This window comes from Pseudopipra pipra, chromosome 9 (assembly GCF_036250125.1).
Source record: "Pseudopipra pipra isolate bDixPip1 chromosome 9, bDixPip1.hap1, whole genome shotgun sequence".
Taxonomy (NCBI): domain Eukaryota; kingdom Metazoa; phylum Chordata; class Aves; order Passeriformes; family Pipridae; genus Pseudopipra; species Pseudopipra pipra.
The window spans coordinates 22,546,717-22,560,949 of NC_087557.1; the positions used below are offsets into that span (position 1 = coordinate 22,546,717).

General features: G+C 44.5%; 1 protein-coding gene across 3 annotated transcripts in view; it reads left to right on the plus strand.

The window, feature by feature from the left end:
* The window catches only part of GLIS1 (GLIS family zinc finger 1), a 183,072-nt gene that overhangs the window by 150,198 nt on the left and 18,641 nt on the right, over window positions 1-14,233 (plus strand). For 2 of the 3 annotated variants that reach the window (XM_064665176.1, XM_064665175.1), the window contains exons 6-8: window positions 2,708-2,818; window positions 6,605-6,737; window positions 12,197-12,347. In XM_064665176.1, coding sequence (XP_064521246.1) covers window positions 2,708-2,818; window positions 6,605-6,737; window positions 12,197-12,347 — 395 coding nt within the window. The remainder of the gene's footprint in view (window positions 1-2,707; window positions 2,819-6,604; window positions 6,738-12,196; window positions 12,348-14,233) is intronic. The other variant, XM_064665177.1, reaches the window with a different exon arrangement.

A 14,233-nucleotide genomic window follows, 5' to 3' on the forward strand; every position in this document is an offset into this window, starting at 1 on the left:
ATGAGCAAAAATTCTTTGTATGTGTTATCTGTGTAATATTGAAGACAAATGTCTTAACTTTCTATTTTCTTTTCTTCTCCCTTTATCTCTGTCCTTATTATCTGAAATGCTCATAAATCAGGAAAAAGGTACAGTAATCATTTTCTACTAACTTTCTTAAATATCTAAAAATATCTTCCATGCTATTCCAGTGCAGGTTCTTTAAAACTGTTTCTGTAGTCCTGCACACAGCAACTAACTTCCACTTACCTGCTTTAATTAAGCCCTGTGGTTTAGCTCAGTGTATTTTGTGCTTACGTGAATGTGAAAAATAGCAGAGCTACAGGATGGTGCTGCTTCAAGGGCTGCACAAAACAACTGCCTGGAATGTCAGAGCAAACAGCCATGAACCTTTGGAAGGGCAGTCAGATTTTCATCTAGTTTCCCTATCACTGAGTTGAATGATTTTATCACTAATTTGAATGACATCAGTGATTTGAAAAATACTCTGCTGGGTTTTCTGCTAAGGGATTTGTTAAAGTTTTCCATAGTTTTTCCTCAGGTGTCAGTTCTCTGTGTTCCAGACACTCTCAATAAATCTCCTTTGCCCTGTAACTTTCTGGGTAGGTGCTGTGTTAGCCTGTAAGGTCATGAGTTGGTGAATGATTCTATTATTCCTTCAGAAATTTCCTGCTGGCTGGACAGAGCAGCAATACTTATTCTCTGGAGGTACTTATAAAGAAAGGGGGTTTATATAGGCTGCTTATTCCTTATTGAGTGCATTTGGAATTGGTTTTAAAGCTTCCCAGTGTAGGTCACTCCATCATTTATCTTCTCCAAAAGGAGTATCTGTAAATCATTTTACTTACTGGTGTACCCTAGTTTGATTGAATCTCTACTAAATCATCTGGAGTAGATCCTTCTCCTGGGCAGGAGAAGAACAAAGGGGACCTGTCTGTCCTTGTTGGTAGAAAGGGCATGTCAGCACTCCTCCAGGAGCAGAGCGACTGGTTTAAAGGACCTCACAGCCACTTCTCTCAAATCCAGTTGGTTTTTTTCTCTTCTGTGCATCCTCTTTCTGAAACCAGGGGAATTAAAGAATGTGACACTGAGGTCATGGCAAACCAGTTTTCTGCCTTTGAGAAGACACCAGCAGGATTTAGTAGTCCTAGTGAGAAGGCTGAGGTAGTGTTGATAGGTGAGGCAAGAAAACAGGAAAAAAGAATGTTCCATTCAACTTTAAAGCTCCATGAGCTGTGCCATGCAGCACTGGCACCTAAGTCAGTGGGTACTTAATAAAAAGTGCTGAAGTACCTTTGCTCACCTTGACAACTGCACCTTCATTTGGAGTTTGTAACCCAGAGATAGTGTTCCCTTTGTTGGGAGTAGGCAGAGCTAAGAGAAGAATTTTTTGAGGATTTCAGGCATTGGGACTCCAGAATCACCGGCCAAATTAGAGCATCCTCATTTATTTATTTTCTTTTATTTTCCTATGAGAAGAGAGGACTGGAACTGCCTGTTCAGACTCAGGTGGTTTTCCCAGGAGATAGTGCTGATACTGTGCCACATAAAAGTGACAAGCTCTGCCACATGCCAAAACAAGATGGAAAGGTCCTCCCAACAAAATCAACAAGAGTGGATTTTTCTTTCTGTATTGATTTGCTCACAAGTTAATGTTTGATGCAGGTTGTTTGGTTAGGAGTTACAAAAGGAAAGACATTTCTGTTGTTATTCAAAAGAGAAACAAAGTATGAATGAAACCAAACATGTGCTGTGCCCCAAGTTTTGTTCTGCTGCATATCATATAACCACAGAATCACTGAGATTGGAAAAGGCCTCTAAGATCTTTTGAGTCAAGTGGTTACCCCAGCACCGTGTCCACCACTAAACCATGTCCCCTAGTGCCACATGCACGCAGCTTTTGAACACTCCAGGGATGGTGATGCCACCATTTCCCTGAGCAGCCTGTTCCAGTGCCTGACCACCCTTTTGATGAAGAAATTGTTCCTTATCTCCAATCTAAACCTCCTCTGGTGCAACTTGAGAAAGTTTCCTGTTGGCTTGTAACAAAGGAGCAGAGCCCGATCCCCACCTGGCTCCACCCTCCTGTCAGGGAGTTGTAGGGAGCGTGACAGTCCCCCCGAGCCTCCTTTTCTCCAGGCTGAGCCCCCCCAGCTCCCTCAGCCGCTCCTCATCACACTTGTGCTCCAGACCCTTCCCCAGCTCCCCTGCCCTTCTCTGGACTGGCCCTAGCACCTCAATGTCATTCTTGTAGAGAGGGCTGTGACGACCCACCCTTAAGGGCTTCTTTACCTTAAGGAGGCATATAAGGGTGGGTTCTCACAGGGGCCCAGAACTGAGCTTGGGATTCACCCTGTCTCACCAGCCCCCAGCAGTTGTAAAAACTGTGTATCAGAACTCAAACCCTGAGCTTCCATCTCTATAATTATACTGGGTGATCTCATCATAATTTTGTGTACTGTAAAGGCTAGGGGAAAAAAATAATGCTCTTAAAACCTATCCAGTTACACCTCACTAGCATTTACCTCAGCCCAGTGATGTACATCCAACACTCCCGGTGTGTCAGGTGCTCTCGGTGCTTGCAGGGGGTGCAGCGTCAGGACTGGCAAACACTCTGTGTCCCCAAACCGGCCGTCCTTGAGCACCCTGAGCTGGCTGTGGGCATGCAAAGGGACATGACCTCTCTCCTCTTCCCTCCCATGCACAGAAACCCTACGCCTGCCAGATCCCCGGCTGCTCCAAGCGCTACACCGACCCCAGCTCCCTGCGCAAGCACGTGAAGGCTCACTCGGCCAAAGAGCAACAGGTGCGTAAGAAGGTAAGACCTGCCAGGCAACAAGGGACACATCTCCAGACCTCCTTCATAGAGTTATTTTTAATTTCCCTTAAACTTACATATTTTCAGATCAGAGTTTTCCTACGGTATCGCTACAAGAAAACTTTAGCGGAGTTAATTTTCCTGTTGGTTTTTAATCACTGTTGTTAACCAGACCACCTTACATTTTTGCACTTTCAGTTTACCCCACGCTTTCTCTCCAAAAATTTCTTTCCTGTTCATGTTTCATACACAAATTCTGCTGTCATTCACATAAAATGTCCACGCATTGAGTCTCTGCAATCAGCACTAGCTGGTTGTATTTACTAAAATACATGTTGGCTGATCATCCTAAAGCAGAAATGAAACTAAGCCAGGATACAGTGGAAATGTAGAAAAGAAACACTTGTAATAGATGAGGATGAAACCCCCACACTTTTCCCACCACATCTGTATTTTAAATGCATTTATAAATCACTCCAAACCCAAACTGCTAGTTATGTTTTCACTACTATTGGATTCAAATAAGTGTTTTTGTGGGCTAAATCCCGAACTCATTATTAAATGGGGATGCTTGTGGGCACCAGCCAAGGTTCAGAGACTGGTTTATTACACATTTGTACACACAGTTTGTAAAATGATGGCTGGGACCCCACGGAGCTGGTCCATGGCAGCGCAGACCGCGGGCACACTCCAGGCCCAGGAGTGGAAGGGAACTCTGGCCTTGGAGAGCAACTACAGTTAGTTCAATAAGCAGCACTGATGTCTTCCCCCAGCTGCCTCAGCACTGCCAAGAGCATCACAGCAAGGCATGGTTAAAGGAGGGAGGGCAGAGCAGAAAGATAGCCTGGCAGGATAGAGCCAGGGAGCAGCTAGTTTAGAAAAATGCCAGAGGGAAGAAGTGGAAGTACTGGAGAGCAAAAAGAGGAATGTGGAGAGAAGAGACAATAGGAGAACACAGGTGGCCTGAGCTGCAGAATCTGGAGTGAACCATGGAGGAGTGAGAAGGATCTGAAAAAGCCCTAATTCACCTGCTTGAATACAACTGTGGTGAGATCATACAGATCTGTCCTTGTTTCCACCGTGCCCCTGCCTTATGTCCCTTCCTTCTGCTGCTCCTCTTACAGTTTTCACCAGTTGGAACTTAGGGTCCCCTTTCCCAGGACAGCTGTTTGTGCCCTAATTCTCCCTGTAACCCTTCTCTTTGTCAGATGTGTGCAACCTGAGTAACAGTTCCCGGGGATCAGTGTCCGGAGCTGTGTACACTCTCTCAGATACTAAAGAAACACTCCTTGCATGCTGAGCTTTGTGCCTGGGAGTAACACTGTTCATCCCAGCACCATCCAGGTGGAACCAAGTCTTGTCTCTGCTCCAGTCAGAACTTTTATTTAGCCTGGCAGGACTGGAAAAACTGCTTAGTTTTCCATCCCAATTTTGTATTATCAGAAGGTTCCACAGGGTGTGCTGTGCACATACATCCCACACCACAGGTCACAAAATTCCCAACACTTCCCTAGATTAACCTTTAGGTCATAATGAGAGTAAGAGTCAGAATGTCATGGCAGTAATTGATTAATTCTATGTAATTAAGTTCACGTAATGAGAGTAAAAGTCAGAAAGCCATAGCAGTAATTGGCCACAGAAAAGAAGTTGACTCTGGCACCAGAGTCTTTTGCAATAGCAAGATCTTTGTGACAAGAAGATTTTGATACATGGAATTCTCATCAGATTGTGGAAAGCAACCGTGCTCCCTATTTCAAAGAAGAGAACTTCCTCATTTTTCCTTCCTGTGGTTGCTGGCATACTTCCAGGGGGACAAGGAGGAATATTTCCTGATAGCAAACCTGGATATCATTTGTTCGGCTCTGTGTACTGGGCTGAATGCATTAATGTGTTACCACCCTTTACACCTGGTCAAAGGGACAGTCCCCACTGTCACACCCTGCCACCTGCTGAGGCCTTGTTCCAGTTCTGTGGAGGAAGGAGGAAAAAAAGAAACCTAAATCCAAACTTTGTGTTGAGGGGCACAGAGTACTTCCTGCATCAGCAGCAGGAGCTCTTAAGCACAGAATCAATACAGGACAAATTTGGTGCACATCAACTGCAGACTTAGGCTGGTTGGATGTACCAAGACGTCAGAATATCTAGGGATTCTTATCACTTAGTCTCCTGTCTTGAGGAATTTTCCTGTGTGCATACACATACCCTCCTATAGACTTATCAAATCTATCTTAAAATTACATTAGTCCCTTGCCTCCCACACCTTATTTAGTAGACCAGTCTAAATCTGCACTCCGCCAGCGGCTTGAAATCATCTTCAGATTTCCTGTCTCATTTATCCATGATAACTTTATGAATACTTGATCCCATGTCTTTTGTCCTCAAAATTAAAAAGCACCTGAAAAAGCAGCAGATTTAAACTGCCTTTTGGTCAGGCTCTCTTAAAAGGGATCAAAGCAAATCTGGCTCATAAAGAAATAAGAACACCCAAAATATTTCACTTAAATGTATTATGGGAAAAAACCCCACCACCTTCCACAACTAAGCAAATGTCAGTGCTACTGAAATGGTGACAGTCTGCTTTGGATTTCGGATTTAGGAAAAATGGCAGAAAGACTGTTTATATTCACTTGCTCGTTTTTGGTTGTACCTCAGCAAAGGCAGTTGTCTGTTGGTATCACCTTCCCAGGAGTTCTGAGTGGACATCACTTAGCCAAGAAAGAAAACTTAACAGGCTGTTCTGCCAACATGTCTTGGTTGAGATATGCTACCAAAATGTGCCATCTCTGATATAAAACAAAATGCCTGAGCTTAGAGTTGTATCAAAGGAATCCTGAGTATTTGGTTCATAGCTGAGGGGATTACTGCAGTGGTGATATTTGGTTGTTCTGAAAGGCTTTACAAGAACAAAACAGGAGAAAGTTAGCTGTTAATTTAGTAGTAGTTTAATTGGCTGCAGATGCACTTTGTGATCCAAATGTCAGATGTTTATCTCGAACCCACAAATGGCTGTAGAGCAGAATTGTAAATAGGTTTGCCTGGGCCCTTTATTTGGAATAACCAAGCCCAGGGGAGATCGGTATGTGAGGCTGTACCCGTAAGGACAATAACTATTTATTAATGGCTGTAGAACATGATGGCTGTTTGTGTAATGCGAGCACTCTGTTATGACAAAAGCTTGGCAGCATCAGCATGTTTGAAAGAGAATTAGAAATGCTTTTCTTTCTTAATTCTCCTCTCCTGCTGTTTTTAATATGATCGACATTGTGGTTTTCAAGAGTTTGCTTCAGACACTTTTGCCAGAGCTTTAATTTACAGGGAGCGCGGCTGAGACGTCGGTGGTACCTCTCACACATCACTGACAGCCCCTTATTCCACCAGTTCTAATCTGATAAGAACAGACGCTTTTCTTTCCCTATCAAATGTCTTCCCAAGTGTCACAGTTAGAAGGTGATGCAATCCTTTTGCCACAGAACCCAGGAAACTACAGAAAGCCTGAAAATGTGCAGTTCAATTACTCGGGAAGGTTTGAAGAAACACAGGGTACATTATTTTACGAAGCAAAGTGTTGTTGATTTAAGATTAGCACACTTAGCTTCTGCACTTCTGAAAACCAAAGTTATCTCTAATTAAAAATACCAAGTACTAGATACATCCTTAATTACACTGAGTTTCTAAGAATGACATTAATCCCTTCTATATATAATCTTTAAGGAGACACATGAATTTAATTAGAAATAATTTGATTTTACTTTGAAATAAAATGTTTCTTTTATCCTCCTCTCATAGCTAAAGTCCTGTACTGATATCGAACAAGATGTACTGAGTGAATGCTTAGCTATGCAACAACTCCACACATCTTCACAGCACATTCTGGATGGGAAGTGTGGTAGAACTGTAGGTCCTCATGATTTAATTACAGGTAAGAATACTCCTAATAAGCATGGTGCTTAATATGTCATATAACAGAGGACTTAAAGAAAAGCTTATGGGTCTGATTTGTCACTGAGGAAGATGAAAAAAAACCCAGACCAACAAATAAGATGAAATAATGTTGTGAGTTGTTTACTAAGGCCTGACTTTTTTTTTTTTCAGCATTAGTCAGCCAAGTAGCTCCTATTAATGTCACGTGAAGGGGGCAGCAGCCCTGCTGAAGGGGTGTCTCCATCCATTTGTGCTCTTCTGAAAGTTGGCCTTGGCCTTGGCAGAGTGCAGGTGCAGGAGCTGTGCTAATGCCAAGCGAGTGCTCCACACAGCAGGAGGGTTTTCTTCAGGAACTGCTGGAAGGTTGATGAGGCTGTGTGTTATCATGCACTGTGTGATTGTAACAGATGAGATGGTGATGTGTGAATGGAGAGAAAACTTGAATTGGAAATGTCAAACCTTGTTTTAATTATCTTTCCTAGTTTTCAATCTTTCTTTCAGTCCTCCTCTCTTTGTTGCGGTTTGAACAAGAGCCGGCCCCTTTCAGGGACTTCAGACTGCTCTATACTTTTTATAGGAAGAGAAAAGGATGCTTCCATTCCCTTCTGTGGAAAACAAGGTCTAGATTCACAATATTTGAACCCCAGCAGAGGATCAGGGATGTGCCATCTCAGGTTCTGTGTTGAGCCAGCACTGTAATTGTAACCTGCCTTACTTAGGCAAGAATCTCCTGCCTTTTTTTTTTTTTGTTTCTTACTCCAAATCTTAAAAATAAAAAATGCATCCTGATTGGCATCTCCTCAGGTTGCACTAAAATGTTGGAATATAACTGCTGAACAGAATGGAGTAGAAAGGGAAATACCCCCTGATTCTGACATGGTTCCCCTGGGAGTCTGCACTCACAGTGGCTCCTCAAAAAGTGGGAGAAAGCTGCAGGGACGTGGAGGGATTATTTCCATTCTCTGTCTGTGTCACCTGCACTGTGAAGGTTTGTGAGGGCAGCACTGACCTCTGCTCTCCCCTTGAGAGTCCGATGTAGCTGAATCATGGCTTGGCCTCCGGATTCCAAGCAGGGCAGGAGAGAACAGTGACATTTCCCTGAGAACAGCCTGCACTTTAGGATCCTCAGAAATAAGCTCAGTTTCCAAGTGACAACAATAAAACAGGAAAAAAGTTATTAGCTTACAGATAAACAGACCATCCCTAACTTCTCAGTGTCATTTCTAAGAACCTCTTGTGAAATTAAGGATTTTATCTATCCGTAACTCTGGCTTTCTCTGATATGATTTCTGTGCTGATTATATCAATCCATCACCAGGATGTTTTAAAAAACCTGTAAATCTTCCCTGATACTTCATTGGGTCACTGCATATGAGACCCCATCATGTGCACACTATGAAGAAGTGCCAGGGAAAATAAATCAAGATTTGAAAGGCTGTTTTACGCTGGAACAGAAGTTGCTTCGTAGTATGTGTAGCACAGTTCCACAGGCAAAACTGTTCATCTGTCATTATTTAGGGCACATAAGCCAAAGTGCTGATCCTTACAGAATTAAAGCATAAGGACATTCCTGCTGCCACCTATAGTCTGCAGTGATTGCACGTGTGCTCTTTCAAATAAGCAGAGAGACTTTGGAGAAATCAGCTGTAATACTGTATATAGGGTCAATATGGATAAATACAGTATATGATGTCCCCGTGATTCCACCATGAAAACGTTCGTGGTTTGGGTTTTTGTTTTGAGTTTGGTTTTTGTGGTGTTGGTTTTTTTCAAAGAAACCACATTATTAACGTGCAGAGCTCTGGGCTTTAGGGATCATTTGGATTCCTGGAGAATTTCAGTTTTGCCTTTCTCCAAGTTAAAGCACATTTTAAATATGTCAGGGATGAAAGCCCATCACAGAAAAAAATGAAATATTGAAAAAGCTCCCATCCCTCGTGTCCGACTTCAAAGCAAGTTTGTGCTTAGGACTGGGTAAGACAGTGAGCAGAAGAATGTTTCTGCAGTCAGAGAAACCCATTGTTTGCTGAGATCTTCCACCTTTTCTCTCCCCATAACTAAGATGCTTCATGGCTGCACACATTGAACTCTGGCTGTGCCTGAATCCTCTTATCACTCTCCCTGCAAAGGAAGTGTCTCTGTGTAGGCATTTTCCTTGGCCATGTTTTATTATTATAAAATTGAGGGGGGAAAAAAGGCTGCTCAGAGTTCTGTTCTGGCCACAGATGTTGAGGTTAAAGGCCAAGCCATTTAAAATACTGATTGATGACATATATTTACAAGCTGAGGTGGTCAATGTGTGAAGAGGCCCAAGGTGCACAGGCCTGGCGTGGGCTGCACTTGCAGGAGTCCCTCATAAGAGCTTCCAAAGGCTTCTATGTGACTGCAGGGACTCAGAATATTAGAACTCAGCACTGAAAAAAAAAAGGAAGAAAAACTGTAAAAGAAATGAAATTTTGGAAGTCTTGATAATAATACTGAGACTGGATTAGCAATTGCACTTCTCCCCTTGACTTCTTCCATTGTAGGGGCACCTGGTTTCCTGGAAAGGGGGATCCAGGCAATAAAACCAGCATTTCTCTCCACTCAAACAACTCTTCATTTCTCTTAGGTTTGGCAGTGGGAAGGACTTTGTTCACCCCATATCAGCAGATGCCTCCTGCTTCCCTGAACAAGACAGTTCACTCTCTTTTCTGATAAACATCACTGCCAATATTTCCTTCAAAAGCACCATCTTTGGGCTTAACAGCCATGAACATACCATTAAGGAGTCTTGGGACCAAAGTGACAGCAGCTCCAAACTTTGAGTGCATTAAGTCTAGAATAGAAACATGTCAAACTGGATTCCAGTAGCAGCATAACTGGCTGATAGCTGATGGATTCACAGGGCCCATGGCCAGAGGAAAGTCTGTCCCTTGAAGGCAGTAAAGTGAATGTTCTGTTGGAGTGCCCTTGTTCTGCACTGTGTAAGATAAGTAACTTTGAACTTTAAATAAGTACCACTTTAGTTCTCCATGACCCAACAGAAGTGAGTAATGTGTCCTTGCAGACACACACAGAATCCACAGTAAATCCCATCTTCCACTGTGTGTGCCACATGGCCCTGGAAGTGCTCTGGAATTACAGGCAGACACCCCATGCAAGTTCAGTAAGTGAGCAGTTGGGTTGATTCTTTGACTATGCTGGCTCATGTTTTGGCTTCCCCCCTATCCAGGAGCTTCAGGGGTGGATGCAGTCCCCATCCCCAGGGCAGGCTGTGCAGGCTCAGCCTCACTCCAAGCCCCAGGAGCACCATGGCTGTGTCTGATGCTGGAGCCGCCTCGCAGCTCCCTCGTGCCCCACCAGCCCCATGTCCAAGGGATGTGCACTGTGCAAAGCAGGATCTGGGTTTAGGCCCATTTCCTCTGGAAGCAAGGCTTACATAATCCTTTCTCTGGCCTCTCTGTCCACATGTGTCAGTCCCCTTCCCCACAGTATTTTTTTAATCCATTGGCCAAGCTCAACCACATTTGACAAACACCTCAAAGATAATTGTGTTCTGACACATTCTGGGAATCCTGGCAGCTGGATACCAGAGAGTGACACCCAAAATTAGTGTTCCCACTGCAGGAGAGGCAGGCAGGGCTCAGCTGGGACACATGCAGGGCTCAGTTGCTGGACATACAGAGTTGTGGGGTGGGTTTTTTACATTTTCTTGCTTCTCTAGAGGGTTATGCTGCTGGTAGGTACTCAGCTACTCTGTCTTTCTCATCACCTCAAGCAAAGACCTGAACTATCCTCAGTAGCTGGGACAGTAAGGAACAGGCCAGGAGAGACATCTTAAACATTTGTGAACTGTTCAGGGGTGGGATTGAAAGATAAAATATTGAATATGTTTCTGGCCACCACACTGCTAAAACTACTTTTTGAGGGCTTTTGAGCTTTTTGTGTGAATTACTGACAGCCCAGCAGCACTCTGGGAGCCTCGGAGAGCATGAACAGCTTGTTTTAGGTTCAGCAGTTTCCTCCAGGCTGTGCTGCCAATATACCTGAACTGGTGGTGTAGGAAATACAGCTGAAGTGTGAAATGACACTGAACAGTCAAGGTCAAATTGGTATTTGGCTCATCTTCTGAGCCCAATAATGAACGTATGACCAGTGAGGATGTGGGGGAAGTGGAAAGTGTTGCATTATGAAATGGACTGAAGCCACCAGTAGAAAAACAGCATTTTCATGATGCAGCATCCCAGCTACTGACTTACTGTTATCAGAAGAAGCTTTGACAAATAAATCCTCACATCACCTGGGAACATCTGACTTCTTAAAGCCCTTCTGTCTGGCGTGCAGTGCAGAAAGCAAGTTGGTTTCACTGGCTGGTTGACAAATGTTCTGTCTAGTGGGAGACAGAGATGATGTGGTTCATTTTTGTTGCTTTAGATCTGTCAGCAGCTGAGGACTCATTGTTCAACAGGGGTTTTTGACTCATCTGAAGTCCCTGACAAAGGTGGCTGGAATCTTGCCTTAGTGGTTCTGCTCTTCAGTCTCACACAGAAACAGATGCTGACATTCAGCCGTGGCTTCTCCGCCCCGAGGGTGTCACACATTCTCCACTCTCCAGATTTTCATGTTGCCTTCTGCTTGTTCCGTGTCCCTTGGAGGGTTTGGGAGGAGGGCAGTCCAGAGCCCTGTCAGTGACACGGGACACAGCCAAGCACGGCTGGCACACGGCTCTGTCATCCTGAACGTGCTGCTCTGCACACACAGAGTGGGAGAGGGCAGATGGTGCCTGACTGGCGTGGTCGAGGAGAGTGGGCAGAGTCCCCAGAAAATGGCACATCCACACCCCTTCAGTGCCTCTGTGAACTAGTAAACCTTCTCATGGTCTCATTAAAAATGTCTCTTCGCTCCTCTCTGCGCTTAATTTATTGGGGTTTCATTTGTATCAATATGTGATATTTTTAAATGGTCTGGGGTGTCCATCAGCATACTAATGGAAAGTCAAATTACAAAGTTTGAAATGAACAAGAACAAACCCCCAGGTCCTGGTTCCCCTTATGCACACACAGTTCAGTGTCCAATGTGGTGCTGACAAGGTACCACAGCCCACTCTGCTCTCTATGTGAGCTCCATTGTGCTGCAAACACCTCAGCACTGGGGGTTCCCACTCACAACTGTGGGAAAGGCAGGATGAGAGTCCTGCCAAGCCCTGCTGGCTGTCAGGAGGAGTCCTACAGCTCTGCAGTCACAGCAAGGAAAAGGTGGGCTCCTGAAGAGAGTTGGAAAGAGGACACGTGTCAAAATACCACAGCCCAGCTCTGGGTGCTGTTCAGGCACAGCTGCATCTGCTGATAGGACGCTCTGCTGAGGGCTTGTGTCTCAGGGACGGCTGGGGGAATGGGGAGGGAGTTGGGGACTCTACAGAACTTACTTGGGTGCTGCCCTGTTAATTTTATTTTGCCATGTGCTGTGTGTTCCCAGGCATGTACAGTGGTTCCAGCAGCAGCCACAACGGCCCCTCCCCAGGTGTGCTGCCGTCCCCTCATGACATCCCTTCAAGGCACCTTCCGCTCGACTCTGCCCTTCCCAGCCCACATCACCAGCAGTCGCCGTTGGACAGTGCCAGGGAAGGGTATGTGTGTCAAACACTCCTGACCTCTGTCTGGCATGATAAAGAATGATTAACTATTTTATTTTGTGTGGGTGCTGTTCAGAAGAAAACACTGGTCCAAACTAAGCAATTTTGTTTGGTTTAGAGTCACAGAATAATTTAGTTTTGAGGAGACCTCAGAAGGTCATCTCATCCATCCCCTGTGCAAAGCAAGGCAAACTTACTATCAGGTTGTTCAGGGCCTTGTCCTTGTCTTCAACAGAACACACTGGGATTTTTTTCTCCATAGCATGCAATCACATTTAGATTTTGTTTTTTAATTCTTCCTTGATGAATTCTTGTAGGTTTGGATAAGCACAGAGAACTTTTCTCAGCTAAAATGAGAAATCTCTCAAAGGGTAAAAACTATGAGTCACTTGGAATCAGGCAGTGTTTGCTTTAGTAAGACTCAGTGACAGAGCCACAGGCTTTCTCACTTCCTTGCTCTCCGATAAGGTTTTCTGTAATCCATCTCTCAGCAGCAGGCTTGAACCACTGAGATCCTAATCAGGGAAGTGTTTAATCCCATTGATTGTATGGATTGCACTGCTACAGTACAGATTGCATTGCATGGCTACAGTCTGGGATATTTCTAAAGCACCATTTGCTCAAGGATCTCATAACATCTTCTCAACAGTAAAGAATCTCTGTAAGCCACAAAATTCTGCTCTAATCTTTTTGCTCAGATTTTTTTTTTGTGCTTGGCCTCATACAAATTAAACATCAAACTTAGAGTTTCACTTCCCAGTACTTTGGATGGGGAGGGAACTCTGATTTTGCTTTACTGATGGGAACTTGGGATACAGAGAGATTTAAGGGATTCTTTTTCCCTAACAACATGTTTGGGTTCTTTAGCAAATACAGCAATTGAATGTAGAGTTTTCCCATCCTAGTCCAGTGACTGACCTTTGTCGCCTTTTTATGTGGGGGAAGGAAAGCCCAGAAGGTTTTTAAGCAGAGGGCAGAAGGCAGAGTGTGTGCGGCATGGAAGAGGCACAGGAAGAAAAATTACACCTGGAGTAGTTGGCGAACAATCTCATTGAGGAAATTCAATTAGGAACCAGTTACTGCTTTTATTTTTCCTAATTGGGAAATGAATACTGCAGCAAGCTGAGCTTCTATACCCTGCTCCTCCTTCAGCCACCTCTTCTGACCTTGGCCAGTGGCAGGTACCAGTGTCCCCTCCCATCATGTGATGCATCTGCCCATCATAGGAACAGACTTATCCTGTCCCTGTACTATAAAATACCTGTGCCAAACCCTTCTCCTTCCCTGCCCTGCCACATTCCTGACCTTGTATTTCCTGTTGGCAGACCTCATGCCCATGGCAGAGCCTCCTGTGGCCAACAGGAGGCATTGGAAGTTACACCAGATAATAGGAAGTTTTCTGTAGCAGAGAAAGCAATGATGCAAATAGGAGGAATGGAGACAGACAGTCCACAGGGAAGGTCATCCATGACCTATTCATCCATGGAGAATGGGACTGCTTGAGCCTCTGACTGCTCCCCAGTGTGCTGCTGTTTCCTCTTTGAGTTGGTTCCTAGGGGAGTTAATGCAAAAAATCCCAACCAAGAGTGAAATAAAGTAAGGATATGCTATGGGAAGGATTTAATGGGCTGTCAGAAAGGTGGATTTGTTTCTAAAGCACTTTGTGTTCTGTAACTGCTAATAGGAAAGGAAAGCAAAGACTTGACCAGAGTGAGGGCAGCAGACAGTTCTCCAGATTGAGGGGTCGGAAGCTCCCAGGTGAATTCTCATTCCTGCCTCTCGTGTCTCCATTCCAGAGCACAGCACTTCCCTTTCAGCTGAGTGAGCTGAGCCTCACTGAGCTCCTGCTGCAGACATTTTGATCATTAGCATAGGCTAAA